An 18,765-nucleotide genomic window follows, 5' to 3' on the forward strand; every position below is an offset into this window, starting at 1 on the left:
TGATTCCTTAGCCCAAGTGAAGGAGTTCAAGTACCTCAGGGTCTTGTTCGCGAGTGAGGGTACTATGGAGCGTGAGATTGGCCGGAGAATCGGAGCAGCGGGGGCGGCATTGCGTTCGCTTTACCGCACCGTTGTAACGAAAAGAGAGCTGAGCCGCAAGGCAAAGCTCTCGATCTACCGGTCGATCTTCGTTCCTATCCTCACCTATGGTCATGAGGGCTGGGTGATGACCGAAAGGACGAGATCGCGGGTACAAGCGGCCGAGATGAGTTTTCTCAGAAGGGTGGCTGGCGTCTCCCTCAGGGATAGGGTGAGAAGCTCAGCCATCCGTGAGGAACTCGGATTAGAGCCGCTGCTCCTTTACTTAGAAAGGAGTCAGCTGAGGTGGTCCGGATAAGCGGACGAAAATTAGATGAGATGAGACAAGACCAGAGAGTATAGAAGTGTAGGAGAATGTGGAGAGCGTAGGGATCTTCCAGCAACAAACCATGAAAATAAAAGAAAGTCAGTAGAGAGAAGGAAAACCAACGCATCTGAGGACATATTGTAAGAGTCAACTGATGCGTGTGTTTCAGCTGTTTAAATAAAACCATGAAGAAGAGAAGCCAAATGGACCATGGACAGGATGGAAAGGGGAGAATATGATGAAATAATTCAGAGAAAACAAAGGAAGATACATTAAAAAAAATGCAGTATTACAAGGTAAATGGAGAGTTTACTTTGAAGGGCGTCGCTGAATCCGGGTTCATCTGGACCAGGGGAGAGATCAGTACCACGCCCGCAAAGTCATTGGCTCTCTCACTCGCTGTCAGGATGGAGATGGCCCCGCCCTAGTGGTAAACAAAAGACAAACACTTGAGTCACAAACAGTAAGGGTCGCCTCCCTTATATGGTCACATAAACAGAAACATGCTGTGCGAGAGCAAGAGCCCCCTTGATCCACACACGTATTACTGCTTCAAGGCCAAGGCCAGTGGAGAGCAGTGGGAAGGACAGGACAGCCTGCTTCCAGTGTGTTTGGATGAACTCAAAACATCCATGGAAAACAGGACAAAGGAAAACATATTTTTAAATAATAAGAAGAACCATAATAAACTATATTTACCACAGCATTTCTAAATATTCTCTTTTAATCTAGATATTTTTTTCAGTGAGTACAGTGATTTTTAACTGGTGGGTCACAAGGGCAGTTTGAGTGGGTAGCAGGGCATATTAGGCCAGACCATAATCATTAGAAAGAAGCCAATGAATTTCAATGTTCATTCATATTTGGCTTACTACATGTTTGGCTTTACTTTATTGAGTTTAACCCCACTTGTTGCAGTTTTTTTTTTTGCGCTCCATGTTTCTAACAGTTAACGACATGGCACTGCTGAACACTGCAATATTTGGTCAATACATTCCTTATTTACGGGCCAGAACTTGATGACTATGGTCACATACGACTTGAGGCAGGCGAAAATTGCAGAGTCGGCCTGACCCAGAGCAATCGCTATCTTTATTGGGCTCCCCCACTTCGGCCTTGGAAGGCTGATATCTCTCCACACCCCTGGTTGTTACGCAGACAGATGCACCCTTCCCCCCCCCTCCCACATGTGTTTGTGATGTTTTTGATATGTTGCTTATGTGCTGAGGTGTTTTTTTGCTAATGCCTACACTGTGCCCCCCTTAGAGGAGCCTAGTTTGGGAATTACCCTTTTTTTCCCCTCGTTTACCCTCTCGTTTACCTTTTTCCCCCTCGTTTACCCTCTTGTTTACCTTTTCCCCCTCGTTTACCCTCTCGTTTACCTTTTCCCCCTCGTTTACCCTCTCGTTTACCTTTTCCCCCTCGTTTACCCTCTCGTTTACCTTTTCCCCCTCGTTTACCCTCTCGTTTACCTTTTCCCCCTCGTTTACCCTCTCGTTTACCTTTTCCCCCTCGTTTACCCTCTCGTTTACCTTTTCCCCCTCGTTTACCCTCTCGTTTACCTTTTCCCTCTCGTTTACCTTTTCCCCCTCGTTTACCCTCTCGTTTACCTTTTCCCCCTCGTATACCCTCTCGTTTACCTTTTCCCCCTCGTTTACCCTCTCGTTTACCTTTTCTAATCTAATAATGAGGGAGCGCGTGCGCCCCGACGGTCCCTCCGTCCCGTCTCCCCACACCGTCTGTTATGTTTCTTGGACGGGATGTAACTGGTACTAATTCCGCTGCTCTGTACTTGTGACATGGGCAATGACAATAAAGTATTCATTCCCATGTGGGTCCTGAGACTAGACTGGTTGAGAACCACTGAGTTTGTACGCACACATTGAGTCCCCAGGGGTTTGTGGCATTGCTGGACCAATCCATTAAGGTATCAGAACCACTGAGTTTGTACGCACACATTGAGTCCCCAGGGGTTTGTGGCATTGCTGGACCAATCCATTAAGGTATCAGAACCACTGAGTTTGTACGCACACATTGAGTCCCTAGTGGTTTGTGGCATTGCTTGACCAAATCATTAAGGTATCAGATGCACTAACTAACGACATGCTCACTGTAGAACATGCAGCGTGGTAGCCAGGTGTAAAAGGTAACCACCTTGACCAGGAAGACACCCATCACGATTAAAATCACCAGTGAATTATTTAGCATGTTACACGTTACCTTCGATTTGGATAGTTAACTAAAAGAGGTTCAGGCAAACCACAGTGTTAAGTGATAAAGTTAGGAAAACCACAGTAAACAGTGTGAAAATAATAGAAAATAATAAATCATGTAAGTCATTTAATAAAGATAGGGACTTTCTAATTGAATAATGATGAGAAAATATTCCTTTAAAATTATAAAGATATGAGGTTTGAAATGTCATATCATACATTACATATCAAATGATGACATATACTGTTACATCAATAATACAAGTTTAATTTAGTGTTTAGTAGGCCATTTAGAAGTCAGAAAATAAAAATCATGAGATTTGTAGTCCACATGATTGTCGTCATACCAGTTTCCTTAGGGCCTTTCCCAAACTAGAATTAGGTGAGGGGTTATGGAGCAGAGAACAGTATGACTATGTGTTGATTCCAGAAGAGGGTGTGGATTTCCATCCCAGTCATTCTGTTCACAGCTGGTTAGGAGAACCCTCCACCCAAACAGTGTGGAGCAGGATAATAATCTTTGGCAGAGATTCCGAGCAAAGATTTTTTGCATATTCAATTAACATACCATCTCTTCCAGGCTGGTCGATGCACTAGTCTTTTGGTAATTCATGTTATTCTGGAGAATGACCAAGTTATATACTGATGAATGTAGGACACAGACAATTGTTTACAGAGAGAGTGTGAGAGAGGAAGGGAGAGACAGAGAGACACAGAGAAGAAAAAAAACAGGTAGAGACAGACAGATCGAGAGAGAGACAGAGACACTGGCAGAGACAGAGAGAGGGACAGAGAACCTCTTTCTTAATTGATCAATTCGCTTCCGCTGGGTTTCTGCACACCCTTTGTCAGTTTAAAATTTGAATATTCATGAGGCAGGAGCCAGGCATCGAGTGAGCGTCTGAAAAGAGACGCGGCACTCATGACCAACACAGCCTTTCCCACCACAAGAATCCCACTTCAAGAGCCAAACCAACGCAAGTTCTCTCTCAGTTTCCCTTCTTTCTCTGCGGCTCTCTCTCCATTTTCTCTGTTCCTTTTGCTCAAGGGTGTTTTGTTTTGTTCAGTACACACACTCACACATTCCTGCAGTCAATTAGCATATTTTAATTGAGCTTAAGTTCGTAGAAGCAAAAGATGAGAAAAATAAAGTTTAAGGGAAGAGGAGGTGAGGAAGGCAGAGATGGAGACAGGGAAGAGGGGAAGACAGGAGAGACAGAGTGATAGAGACTGGAGGGGTGTTAGATTGAGGACAAAGAGTCCTTCAGAAGTATGCATCGAGGGCATTGGATGAGTTTTGCACACAAACACACACACACAGACTCACATTTGAATGTTCCCATTGAACAGCATAGTGACCCTAAAGTTGAACTTGTAGAACCCGAAACGGATGAAGGCATACTCTCACTGGCATTCACAGTTCACTAAAGTTAACCCACAGCAATCAATCAGAATACCAACCGGTTACACTTTACTTCACATGACAGCGTCCGGTGACAGGGTAATTATATAAGTAAGTACTGTGTAATGAGCGCTGTAACCGCGTGTATTTAATATGTCACACCATTGTGGAACCTAACCTAGGGGTTAAGGTGAGAAAAAGGTGAAAATGGTGGAAAACCCCTTCAGGGTGATCCAAGACCCACCTGCTTCCCATAGTGGTCCTGCACCGCTCTCTTTGGGTTGATTTCGCATATCTAGCTTTACTTTAACCATTACTGAATTACGGTTTAGTTTTAGTGTGTTGTGTAACAAATTGTGTACCTACACTGTGACAAGGACATTGTGATGTTAAAGGCTACCAGTAAACAAACTGAGAACATGACTGATTCATGGTGAAGTACAGTCCGACCCTGTGAACAGACACATCCGTCTGGCAAACTTTTAACGTGTACTTTAAAAGTTTGTACTTTTAAAGTGAGATAAAGCCAATGTTGTTGCTTCAGTATCCCTATTAGATCAGATAGGGCTGATCTGATGCACTGCAAGTCCTGTTCTACACGGAGCAGCGCACTCCTTCTCTCCGGATGGGTAACAGAGAAGTTTTATTTAAACAGATGATGCTGAGCTCAGAATCACTGACTTGATTGATGGCTGGCTTTTGTGCCGTTATCATTCAATGATTACGAATATTTGGATGCACTCGTCTAACGCAAACACAGTGGCGCTGTCCAACTGTGTGTGTGTGTGTGTGGTGTGGTGTGGTGTGTGTGGTGTGGTGTGGTGTGTGTAGTGGTTTGTGTGTGTGTGTGTGTACCTACATGCCTGCAGGTTGGCGATGGATTAGACATTATGAATAATACTGTTTACACATCTCCCCCAAATTCCTCCTTGGGGTCAGCCCTAAGTCAAAGAATGCTGCTTTGGAAAACATTCAGTCACGCACACAGGCCCAGAGCTCACGCCCAGTGTGGGTCTGAAGACGCCCACGGCGCACAACTGGAAATACCATCAATGAAATCAGATCTGGTGACCCGACCACGATGGGAGGACTCAATAAAGTCCTCCTATAAAGACTATACAAATGGGTCCGGCCACTGGCCAAGGACAATAAATCAAGAAAAGGAATTTCCTTTGACCTTTCTGTGTGTTTATAAACGTTTTGTGGTCCTAAAAGGGCAATCTCAAAGATCATATATCATCGGTTTCAGCTTTCAATACCGTCGCATTGACTACTCTACGAGGCGCGGCGTCTTGTCAACCCACTTTATTTCAGCAGCACAAAAGAGGCCCTGGGCCCTCCCGTTCCCTGGGGGGCTGAGAGGAATGCCGAGGGGAAACGCAGCTAATAGTCACTGAGAGGGGAGAGGGAGCCGGCCAGACCAAGAGACACACACAGGACGGAGAGACAGACAGACAGACAGACAGACAGGTGAGAGGGACAGACAGAGAGGGAGAGAGAGAGAGAGAGACTACAAGTGACCGAGCCAGCCAGAGCAAGATACACACAAAGACAGACAGACAGACCTAGATAAAGACAGAGACAGACAGACGGTTAGAGACAGTTTGATCTGAGTCAGAGATATATTCTGAGACGGAGAGAAACATAGCGTGAGAGCAACTAATAATACTGTCTGAAATAAGAAATGGGATGAAGATGACATTGATTTCATAGCTGAAATGGGCGGCCAGGGCAGGTGGAAAGGATTAAGTGTGGAAAAACAAAGAGTTGGAAAAAAGTTTCACTGAACATGTGTTAGGAAAAAGAGAAAGAAAAACTACTGGCGTAAATGTAAAACAGGAATGTTTGAATGGTGCAACTCATATCACCATTATTATAGAAGCCATTTGGGAAAAACTGGTTAAACACAGGATTAAGGCATGTAAAAGGCTGTATGTGCTAACCCACCCGTCATGCATACCGCTATGGTTCGCTTTGCCAATGGCAGGTGTTTTCCATAGATAACATCATGGGATAAATAAAAGATGAACCCAACGGTTCTGTTCCAGGAGAAAGACCATTCATTATGCTTTCACGGAGCAAACAGCCCGGACGTGTGGTTAACCAACTTGACACTTTGGAGCTTCAATGGGAAACCTCAACGCAAACAGACATGTCACTCGATCGTGGACGGGTGGACCAACTGACCATATCTTGTTGAGTGGCAGTCTGCTGTCGAGATGGCTACGTGACTTATAAACCGTTTATTGAGGTGACACATTTTTACTTTGAGAAGAACACTAGCAGGTCATCAAGGCGTGTGGTGTCACCTGCCAGCAGGTAGTAAAACAGTGTCCACAACAAAACAAAACCAAGACACCTCAACCAGTGGCATCAATTAACCACTTTTAAAGACACAAGTCGTGTTGTGCTCACTATTATCATCATCGAGCCAGCGTACCGTTAATCAAAAGCAAATTACAATAACATTTTTAATTTCATATCAAAAGAGCCTTGAATGTTCTACTCTGGAAAACATTTAAGGATGTAGAAACAGTATAACTCATTGATCTTCCGGTCTTGTGGTTAACTGCTCCTTTGGGACCGAAGCATAACAAAAACAAACGAAAACACCACTACCGTAACAGGATAGCGTCCATGGAAACGCGCCTGTGTATACTAGCCACATGGTTTCTATTGTTCCAGTGTCCTTGTTTAATAACTAAACTATTTAACAGAGCATTGTGATGACAGGCCAGGGATAATCTTAGTCAAACAGGAAAGTGGGGACCGCCTGGGGAGGAAGTGAGAACCCTCAACAACACTGCCATGCAAAGCCGTTGATAAGAGTCTGGATTAAACTGTTGCTATCATGCCAACGGTTAATGTGCTATAAATTGTCAAAAACTATAACCCTCACTTGAGGCACAAGTCAACTAAAGAAACTGATGGGGTCTTGCTTCCTAACAAAGATGGGGAGAACAATATTAAGGATAACTGCCAACTACACCACAATAGAGCGTGAAACAACAATACACTGAAAACTGAGTATGAGCAGGAAGGAAATTCATTTTAAAGATGTCCAAAGATAACGAGCTTCACATGAGATCAATGTGTCCCCGCCCTCAGAAGCATGGTGACAGGGGGGTGATGTCAGAGTTCTCTGAAGCAAAGGAACTGGTTCAAAGTGGGAGAGAAGATAGTTTAGTTTTTAAGACTTGTTTTCATGATTAAAGAAGAAATTGGGGATGGAAGCCTGTGAAGAGGATTTTAGAAAGGGAGGCAGAAGAAAGGTTGTTTAAGCCACAAAGTGATTAAAGAGAGCAGACATGAAACGCACGCAGTCTTCTAAGTAGATTGAAGAAGGCAATTAAGGGACAGGGGGGCCATGAAAGACTGAGTGTGTCTTGATGTGGAGAAAAAGAATAAAGCACAGACGAGTAAAAATAGAAAGGGGTTGGGTTGTCTATGTTCAAACACACACACACACACCTTCTCCCCTTATCACCATCTGCCATCAGAGTCAACCCAAGTCAAGCATGCGTGTACAATACCAATATGCTATACTCATAGACGCATACACGCTTACCGATCTGGAACAAAGCAACACACCTGGCACACACCTGGCACACACACACACACACACACACACACACACACACACACACACACACACACACACACACACACACACACACACACACACACACACACACACACACACACACACACACAGTTTTTTTATGTGTAAAAGGGGAAATGGAAACACACACCGCATGATGTTTGTGTTTTTCCATTGCCCTTTGACAACCCTTATTGAACAAGAAAGACAGGATGAGATGCAGTCCTGTCGGGCGTTCACGACAATGCCGACTTTTGAGTCACCAATGAAACTATTGAGCCCAACTTGTTCGAGCAAGGCTTAAAGATACAAGGCTTATCAGGTCTGAAGTCAGTTGAACACTCGCACCACCATGGCACCAAGCATTAATTATCACTGTTTGATAACTTTTCAACATCGGTAGAGAGCTAGATGAAATGGCATGGGGGGGAGAACCAGTCCAACCATTTCAGATACCATTTCAGATATTTCATCTTTGGGGAGTTCTTTGTAGCATACACAATTTTTCCACCAACATTAACTTGTATGCTGTTTTTTTTTTATAGTAGTATATCTTTCAGTATTTTTTTGTCATTGGTTTGAACAAGCCGAAATTCATGGTTACTAAACAGTAGAAAGCAGGGTTAGTAATAAGAGTAGAAAGCAGGGTTAGGAAACAGTAGAAAGCAGGGCTAGTTAACAGTAGAAACCAGGGCTATTTAACAGTATAAAGCAGTTAGCAAAGAGTAGAAAGAAGGGTTAGTAAACAGTTGAAATCAGGGTTAGTTAACGGTAGAAAGCTGGGTTAGGAAACAGAACACTGAATGGAGGCCAGCGAAAATTTAACGGCGGTTACTCCTTTTTAATATCTTTCGCCTATTTTGGTCTCTCTTTTTAAGCTCGGTTGAAACCAAAACGACCGTTGCATGCTGTTCCTGCCATTTACGCGCCAAGGCCCAGAACTCAAACGCGTATCATAGCATCTCGCCAAAAATGAGGGAGTCCAACCGGCTTTCATGTTTCAATCAGTGCTGATCGGAGCCGGAACTTATAATTACTGCTGCATGAGTCATTCGCCCGGGGAATGAACGCCGATTGAAACCTATACCGTTTGTTTGCGTGTCCGTTGTTTTGTGATTGTGCTGAAACAGTGAGTCACAGGCAGCAGGGGCTTGGGTGATGATGAAGAGGATGAAGAATGTGGTGCTGTCCTTGTACTGAAACCCATCAGGTGGGGATTCAGAATGACCTACTTACTTTGTTTTTGTTCTTGGTTTCTGCCCAGGGAATAAGGAATGGAAGTTTCAACTAGTCTTCTGAAGCACAAAATATGCCCTCTTTTCCGATTTCAAGGCTCTGATACTAAACAAAAGCTAAGCTTATTGTGCAAGCGAGTCAGATGTGTATGAGTCGGTGTAGGTGTTTGGAGGCATTTCGTTTGGACATTTTGATTGAAAGCAAAACCCTCCCTTTTTAAATGTGCCAAATGACAACGAATGAAATAAACAAGGCTTGGTAACCTCCCACTCAGATGTTGTCATCATTCTACCAACCAACATCAAGTCAAACCTCGACTTTATGAGCTACAGCTTTCGCAAGATATGAACGATAATCATTTGGAAACTGATGTTCTCTGAGAGACGTAGTAATGCGCTGCAATGTACACATTTCTCAGCAACAGGGGTCAAACATAGTTTGCTTAGAACAGCGTTGGCCGGAGAATCCTAAACTCCAAATTTGGTATTGCATCTTTGTTCTAGCACAGATACGTCCAGACTCTGTCCACAACAAACAAAAATAGCCAAGCTTGAAATCTCGATGGCGAACGCTAGGGTTGACTCACTGTTGTAGCTCATAAAGTGTGCCATGAGGTCATGGTTAAGGTGGCAGTTGAGGTCATGGTTGAGGTAGAGGTTGAGGTCATGTTTGAGGGAGTGGTTCAGGTGGTGGTTGAGGTCATGGTTGAGGTATAGGTGGAGGTCATGGTTGAGGTCGTGGTTGTGGTGGTGGTTTAGGTCATGGTTGAGGTCATGGTTAAGGTCATGGTTTAGGTCATGGTACAGGTGATGGTTTAGGTGATGGTTTAGGTAATGGTTCAGGTCATGGTACAGGTGATGGTTTAGGTCATGGTTTAGGTGATGGTTGAGGTGTTGGTTCAGATATTGTTTGAGGTCATGAGGTAGAGGTTGTGTTGGTGGTAAGTGTTTGAGCTACGGAGGAGAAGAAGGAATGGGGAGGCTCACCATGGAGTGGCCCAGGATGAAGACAGGCAGAGAGGGGTGCTGGGCCTTCATCAGGTCGATGTGCTGCAGAGAGTCCCGGACATACACCTGGAAGTCCTTGATGATCATCCTATCTCCCTCGCTCTGACCGTGGCCCACTGGACGAGAGACACACACACACACACACACACACACACACACACACACACACACACACACACACACACACACACACACACACACACACACACACACACACACACACACACACACACACACACACACACACACACACACACAAAGAGAAAGAGATATAGTTCACCTTCGCTTGCAAGCAACAAAACAAGTCTCAGCTGCCCAGTTTTAGTGTGTGGGCATTGGTAAAACAATATGAAAGAGTAAATTAAATGCATGACTGAGGCAAGGAATGTTAATGTGTACGCGAGTGTACGTGTGTGTGTGTGTGTGTGTGTGTGTGTGTGTGTGTGTGTGTGTGTGTGTGTGTGTGTGTGTGTGTGTGTGTGTGTGTGTGTGTGTGTGTGTGTGTGTGTGTGTGTGTGTGTGTGTGTGTGTGTGTGCGTGTGCGTACGTGTGTGTGTACGTGTGTGTGTACGTGTGTGTGTGTGTGTTTTCATGCATTTCCACCCAAATGCATTGCATGCGCGTTATCTTTACCCCCGCATTGATGGGGGGAGGGTGGAGGCGGGTTACCGTAGCAACCCTGAAATCAAAACACGAGGGGGCTCTCAGACACTGCCATTGTCCATCCATCACTGTCCCTCCACACCCAGCTTCCCTTTGATCTCCAGCGCACACTTACACCGACACACACACACATGTGAGCACACGCACACGCACGTTTTCGATTCTTTCGCCATGTCTTCGAGACTACATTATCACCAATGAATTAAAGACCAACCCTATTTCTAGAATCCAGACGAGGACACTAGAAAACAGGGGAGTATTGTAGAAAATAGCATACGTTTATCAAAGATCACATTATACACACATTTAAGGAACAGTAAAAAATGCGTCTCCAACTACATAGGCTTACTCAAAACCATTTGATATTTGATTTGAGTGTTGGCTGAATTTTCCTGTATGTATATGTTTCACATGCATTATCCTCTCCCTAAATAGCTGTTGTTCTGGGGTGGATACATGAACCATGTCCTTGAATAGTAATAGGACCAAAAGCAATGAAGCCATTACTTGACTATTGACCTCGCAATGGATCCTAAACAAATGGAAAAATACCTACAATGATTATGCATAAAGACACCACGCGCACACGCGCACACGCGCACGCGCACACGCACACGCACACGCGCACACACACACACACACACACACACACACACACTAGGGATATTGATCACACATAGCGACCTCAGACCTGCTGCAGCCAATCGGACAGTGAGAGGCGGATGTGAACCAGAGGTTATATGTATAACTATTACATCTACTCTCTCCCACCCCCCCACTCCCCCGTTTTCCACGCTTCGGCCACTTCACTGTACAAGCAACACTACTGCTTTATCCCCACCCCCCCTTCCAAATCAATGGCGACAACAAAACACTCAGCATTGATTACCCATCTTTAGCAGCAGAAATCCCATTGTACAGGAGAAAACCTATTGATCACACAAGCTCTGGGTGCATTGTATCTGTGTTCGTCTTGCTTTAAGGTTCTGTGGAGTGTGAACAATGCAAATAAATACATGCATAGAATTGTACTTAGAGCAGCGGCTAGTAGTGTTGAGTGTTGACAGGACATGAGAGGAACAGCCAGGATTCTACCGTTTTCATGTTTTGTATTGGAGCATCTAGACTAGCACTCAAACAACAATCAGTAAATAAATGACAAAAATAGTGTCACGAGTACAGTGTCACAGCACATGACAGACGGGGGCTGAGTAGGGACCGGGCTCAGAGCTCAAGCATCTCTCTCTCTCTCTCTCTCTCTCTCTCTCTCTCTCTCTCTCTGTCGTATCAACAGGCAGTGGCAATCTCAGCCAGGTGGGCGTGCGAGCGACTACCAACCAGAACAACACGCGGCGCGGGCCAGCCATTACCCCTGACCGCCGCTTCGTTGATTAATACCGTCTGTTGTTGTGTAGGACTCCAAACCCCTTGGGAGGTCAACAGCCACTTCTGGGGCTAAAAGCAGTTTATGAAAATAAAACGAGACAAAGAGGCACAGCGGCGGTGAGAGCAGGTGTGGGCGGTGGACGGAGAAAGAGAGAGAGAGAGCTCTCCCACTGGGTATTATTGTGTGTGTGTGTGTGTGTGTGGGTGGGTGGGTGGGGGAGTGGAAGGGAAAGAGAGAAAACAAGAGGGAGCGACAGAGCGAGAGAGAGAACAAGATTGAGACAGAGACCGAGAATGAGAGAGAGAAAGGTTGAGTGGTTTAGTGGGTGGGTGGGTGTGCGCAGGTATATGAGAATGATTGCAAGAGTGAAAGAGAGATAGAGAGAGAGAGAGAAATTAAGCGAAAGATGAGGAGACGTGAAGACAGGATGGTAAGCAAACTGTGAGATTAATAGGGGATGGACAGAGACAGAAAGAGCGAAGACTTATAAAGACACAGAAAGAGAGAGAGAGAAAGCCAGAGATCTAGCGAACGGGTGAGTGAGTGAACGACAGAGGAATTTTCCGGTTCAGCGTTTTCCATTAAACCACTAATTCAAAGTCCCCTCACTCAACTGTACAGCGGCTCCCACAGAGGCGGCCACTGCTTTTAGAACCACTACTGAGGAACATTGTCTTGTGAATAATAACTACTGGTTTACTTTTGTTGGTTGTGGGCCATTTTTAGATTTTCCATTTCACACAAATAGAACAGAAGATGAAGGTTGAGGTAAACACTCAAAACTATTTTGCAGGTTTATACACTCTAGCCTAGTAGCTGTATTATACACAATCTCACACCAAACTGATTAAACCCCATTAATCGACTGACTGGCATAGAGGATGTCAGGTGGAACCAGTTAGGGAGGTAGAAGGAGGTCACAGGGTTGGGTTCAACCGACACTCACAGGAAGGAGGTGTTGTGTGTGTGTGTGTGTGTGTGTGTGTGTGTGTGTGTGTGTGTGTGTGTGTGTGTGTGTGTGTGTGTGTGTGTGTGTGTGTGTGTGTGTGTGTGTGTGTGTGTGTGTGTGTGTGTGTGTGTACTTTAAATGTAGTGAGCTGTGAATGCCAGTGAGTATTCATTGGCTTCGCCCAATGTGTGTGGTCTGGTGTGTGCCCATGTTGGTGTGAGTGTGCGCATTTTTCTTTGTGTGTGCGTGCGCATGTTTGTCTGTGTGGCAGAGAGAGATAGACGAGAGACTCACCGTGGTCATGGGCAAACACCAGGAGCGAGAGCTCCTTCAGTCTGAGGGCGATCTCATCGTAGGGCCCACTGTGTTCTCCCGCACCGTGTGCTACGTACACCAGGGCCCTGAGAGGAGGACCAGGAGGAACGGGAGGAGATATGGGACACCAAGAGTAGAACAGGAGGGAAGAGAGGAGAAAAGTTGAAAAGAGGGGATTGAAAGAAAAAGAGAAAAATATATCGTTAACTCGATGCACATAACAAAACTACCAGAAGTCCCGATCGACACACAGCTGCTTCTTGTTACGGCTCGTTAAAGTACATACGTGAAGGCCACGTTACGATTACATTTCGGATAATAGTTGTCATCCAAGAGCTCTTTTGACCAAGCCTGTGCTACAACTTGCAGTGCCTTCGCGTTATACAAACCGGGGACTTGGGAACCACCAACAGGTGTATTGTAGATATTAAAATACCCTGAATCCTATATAACCTGGTGCAATCCTACTTCGGAACGATGTGCTGAACATTGATGCCATGGAGCACTCCTTATGTGGGTGAGAAAATGTAATGACACGATCGTGTCAAACAACGTGAAGGGGGTTAATTAAAAACACCGTTATGTGTCAAAGTTTGCCTTTCATGTATGTTCAAACAGGCTTTGATTCTCTCTTTGTGTCGCTCTATCTCTCTCTCTCCCTCTTTCTAATTTTTTTTCGCGGAGAGAAGCAGTGAAAAAGCCTTCAGGAGAATCAACCAATGGCAGCTGATGATTAGCTTGAATGTAATCAGCAGCGTGGAGGAGGCAAGGGAGAGAGGAGGGGGGGGCGGGCGTGTGGAAGGTGGGTGGGAGAGAGCAAGACACCCGTGGATGATTGAAACAATAAGACAGGCTGTTCATCACACCTCATTAGCACATCATTCTCTCTCTCTCTCTCTCTCTCTCTCTCTCTCTCTCTCTCTCTCTCTCTCTCTCGTCTGTGTGTTCGTGATTGCATTTTAGTGTGGTAGTGTGCATGCGTTTGTGTGTGTGTTTGTGCGTGTGTAAGTTAGTGAAAGGCCGTCATTGTTTCATGGGGTGCCAAGCCTTCTCTGGGGCCACTCTGGGGGTGATGCAAGGCGGGTTATGATGGAGTGTCCTGGGAATGTGAGTTGTGGAGCAAGGGCACACCGTCTTCCTCGGCCCAAGTCAAACATGGTGTGTATTTGTGTGTGTGTGTTTGTATGTGTTGCCTTTTCTCTAACTATAACCCCCCTCTCTACATTAATAACGGGTTTCTTGTGTTGAGTGCCGCAAACAATCAGTGAGTTTTAACTAGGGCAAATTAAGGAGATGAATGTCTGTTTGTGTGTTTATGTGTCCCCGAAATGTCACTGTGTGTGCATTCACAGTGTTTCATGTACAACAATACCGTCTCTGTTCGGGGTCATCCATGTTTGTAGTCCAAACAGTAATCCTCATTATGAGGATTTACTGAAAATACCACGAAATTACACACAGATTCCTGTGTGTGCACTGAACATGATGTGTCACTCTCATTTGGCTTTGGGACGTGCAAACCCAAAACGCAAGCCCTAACCGTCTCAGCTAACGCTTATAGTTATATCCATGTCATATAAGCAGTTGAAAAAGTAACACAACTGGTGAACATCAAGAAAACCCTGCAGGTGGGCACGCAAGTTCGGCTGACACAATGTAGCATTACGTTGCACAGAAAGAACTTAAAAAAAGAGATTATTTAAACTACGTTTTGTAGTTTTTTGCAAAACTATGTTTTGCAACAGACTACGTCTGTTGCAGCTTCTAAAGTGCCCTGTGCCAGTCATTTAAATTCCATCCAGGGATTCAGAAAGCACTTACCTAATGTAAACACTACCATCTAACCAGCACGCACTTCATTAATGTGAGCGGAAGGCTCCAAAAACAACATTGCCCTTTAAAAGGCACCCAGTGCAACTTTCGAGGCTTAAAAATAAACATTCAATTTCTAGTCTTTTTTACACGTAGTAAGTTTCAATAACTCCATACCATTACATACCGACATTTAAGCAGCAAAGATGAGACGTCGTTGTGTGGTGAGAACTGATACAAAATCGATAACAACAACAATGCCGCCATTTTCTTTATTTTTTGTAACCTACAATAAATAAAGCAGGCTTCCAGTCAATGGAAAAATGGCTTCTCCCCACCGGCGATTGTTGTTGTTTACGATTTTCTATCAGTTCTCACCACACAACGACGTCTCATCTTTGCTCCTTGAATGTCGATATGTAATGGTATGGAGTTATTGAAACTTACTACGCGTAAAAAATACTAGAAATTTAATGTTTATTTTTCATTGAATGTTTACATAAAGTTGCACTGGGTGCCTTTAAGAATAGAGGAAGAATGATAGATTTTCTGCGTCCAATCAGCGAACAGAGGGAGTGGCTGAGATCAATGACGTTAAAGTCAGCTCTCGTTGACGGACATCTTCGCGCACGGCGATTGGTTTGTTTACAGCCTGCGCGCAACGTGATTCCCGGCCAAACTTTAGCGATTAGTTATGGCAGATCCAGAGTGGCACTGGGCAGCTCCAATAGTTTTAAACTTCAACAGACACCCGCCTTCAAGTGAGTTAATGTTTGTCAATTGAGTAGGTCCAGACTCTCTGTACAAATCAAATTAAGTACGAGAGTCTGGTAGGACCAGGCTACTAAGCCTCCACCTCCCCCCCTGTCTTCACCTCCTCCTCCACCCTCAACAACATTTTCCTGGGAACCACCGACTGTATGGCCTCCCAGCTGGCCCCTCTCTCTCTCTCCCTCTCTCTCTCATATTAAACGTCAGAGACGAGAGACATATGGAGTGAAAGCGTGAGAGAGAATAAAAGAGAGATACACATGCAGCAAGAGAGAGAGATACAGGCAAAGGAAGAGACGTTATAAAGCGATGGATAAAGAGAGAAAGAACCGGACAGGCAGAAGGAACAAGAGAGACACAGACAGACAGTGCCCTACAGGCATCTTCTTGTATGTCTGGGAGCGATTATGAGAGGCCACAGGCCAATACACTGAGCCAAGTCCCTAATTCTACTTCTATGGAATTCTGACGTAGCAGCCTTCTCCCTTCCTTCTGAGTCATGTGACAACTCTCGGCCACTCCCAGTGCCTGGAACCTAGGAGTGAGAGCGTGCAGCACTCAGCACTCTGTAGGGTTTGAAACATTGAACATTATTTACAGTCAATGTTTATGTCTATGTTCCAGTTTACGAGTTACTCTATGACAAGAGTCTACTAACATTTATAAACAGAGGGTTTGGGCAGAATAGGTTTCACGTACCCAGGCTTTCTTTGGCTGGACCTCAGAAGTTAACCCTTTCCAAAAGGTATTTAAGGTTTGAATAACAAACATAATGTTAGAGTTCCATTCAACATTATTGACGCACAAGATAGGTACGCCGTTGATACTTTGCAGCATTACATTAACACATGTTCATGCACACACACACAGTCACACAAACAATGAAAACATCAAGACAGTGTGAAGGTTGGTATGTTAAGCTGATTAATAGGCTTAGTCCCTCGTGTGTGTGTGTGTGTGTGCGTACGCGTGTGTCCAGATGTACAGGTTTTTAAGTCCAGCTATCAGTCAAATTTACATGAATGTATTCATGCGTACGCAAAACATCAAAGCTACGCTCACCCTTGATGTGTGTGTGTTTACGTAAAGAACAATGTGTAGAATAGCCATACAATGATCATTCCTCATTCTGTACATTTATTTATATTACTTACAATCCTTAGTCAGAAGACTTATTCCAGAGCTATAACCATTAGCAACCCATTAATCATTGACGGCCAGACCACCCCAACCTCATGGTGGACCCAGTCAACCAATGGGCCGGTCAGACCGATTGGCAACCTGCCAGCCAGTAAGTATGCAAGTGCGTGTGTGTGATTTTAAATATGCTTGGGTGGAAATGCTAACCTGGTTTCCAGGAGTAACACTGATGTCATGACATCCAGGAAACCACTAACTGTGGCTGTGGGTCCAAATGTTTTCGTCTTTGTGATGTGTGTGTACGTTTGAGTGCAAGTGATTTAAGTCCAGATATGCGTCTTTGACGGTCAATGTTTACCGCAACATATTTAGCGTGAGACAGTGTGAGTGCACGTGCATTCGTGTGTGTATATATGGGACATAGGTTGACCGGCCTGGTTGAGTTATCTATTGCCAGCTCTGCGCCCCCCCCCCCCCCCACCCCCCACCCCCCTCCTCTCCCAAACGGTGCACCTTTGCCCTACATTCTCCACTGGGCTCCTGAGCTGCCGACCCAGCCAACGTAATTTTTTTATAAAATTTTTTATCGTTCTAAGCTTTCCTCCTCTTTGACCTATTGACGGTTGAAAACAGAAAGTAGCGTAATTTTTTTTGTTCTTTAGTGTTCACGCTAAACAGCCTCTGTGAACTTCCTCAGAAAGTCATCTGTTCCTCCTCGGAACAGGAGTCACTACCCTTCCCTTGACGAGGAGTCACAAGTCCTTCCTTGACTTGCCATGAGCTGCAGGCTCTGCATCGTGGAAGAGCCGTGCCACCGCACATGGGAGGGGTGTTATTATAATATAGGAAGAGAGCTGCTTCCTAACAGTGTCTTGAAAGAAAGAAAACGCTGTCAGCATCATCAATGTCATAGGTTGGGATGTGCAGTTTCCATGGTGACAGCTGGTTAATGTGATGGTCTTTTGTAAGGGCAGGGGTCGATGGGGTGTGAGGATAATGATGACCTTGAAGGTGGCAGCACAGGTGTTTTGGGTGGACGAATCTGAGAGACATGAAGATGATGATGTTGATGGTCTCAAGAAATGTGAAATGTCACTTCCTTTTTTTTTATTTCAACATGAGGTCCCTCGTATTAACAACAAATCGTTATTCTAAAGAAGCCCTCCAAGATCACACACACCTACCCCAACGACTGCAAGCCTAACCCTACCCACTGCATTTCAACCGCTAGCCGCTGGCTATGTATTGAGCGACTCCAGCTAGCCGAGTCGAGCCCTAATGCAGTGGTCCGATCCATCGGAGCACTGCAGCAAGGCTGATCCTGGCCAGGGACTCCCCAGAGCCCCAGAGCGCGCGCGCACGCGCACACACACACACACACACACACACACACACACACACACACACACACACACACACACACACACACACACACACACACACACACACACACACACACACACACACACACACACACACACACCTAAGGAGCCCTTCCTGGAACTCAGTTGTGCTTAGCTCAGGCTTCCTGTTGGCACCCAAAAAAAGAGCATCATCTGTTTTTGTGCTATGATTCGTCGCCTAGCGACAACGGGGTATTAAAAGCTTCTGTAATGACTGCTGTTATTGTACTTAAAAGGTTTGGATAGACGAGATAGCAGACAGACAGACAGACGTAAGACCACAGATAACACAGCCGCCGATAACATACAAACAGACTCTGTATCGAAAACACACATGAAAACCAACCCAAGCACAACTAAAAGGAACGACGTGTAAAACCCACACAGCCGCCCAGGCAGCGGTCACTCCCGGTCCAGGGTAAACAATGAGCCATAAACCAGAGACACTGCCAAAAAGCTC

General features: G+C 45.1%; 1 protein-coding gene across 4 annotated transcripts in view; it reads right to left on the reverse strand.

Moving 5' to 3' along the window:
- Positions 1–18,765, reverse strand: part of mgll (monoglyceride lipase) — a 29,649-nt gene that overhangs the window by 8,506 nt on the left and 2,378 nt on the right. For all 4 annotated transcript variants that reach the window (XM_060052043.1, XM_060052036.1, XM_060052052.1 and 1 more), the window contains exons 3-5: positions 13,159–13,265; positions 9,845–9,981; positions 720–830 (exon numbers count right to left, since the gene is read on the reverse strand). In XM_060052043.1, the coding sequence (XP_059908026.1) occupies positions 720–830; positions 9,845–9,981; positions 13,159–13,265 (355 nt within the window). The remainder of the gene's footprint in view (positions 1–719; positions 831–9,844; positions 9,982–13,158; positions 13,266–18,765) is intronic.

This window comes from Gadus macrocephalus, chromosome 1, assembly GCF_031168955.1.
Source record: "Gadus macrocephalus chromosome 1, ASM3116895v1".
Lineage (NCBI taxonomy): Eukaryota > Metazoa > Chordata > Actinopteri > Gadiformes > Gadidae > Gadus > Gadus macrocephalus.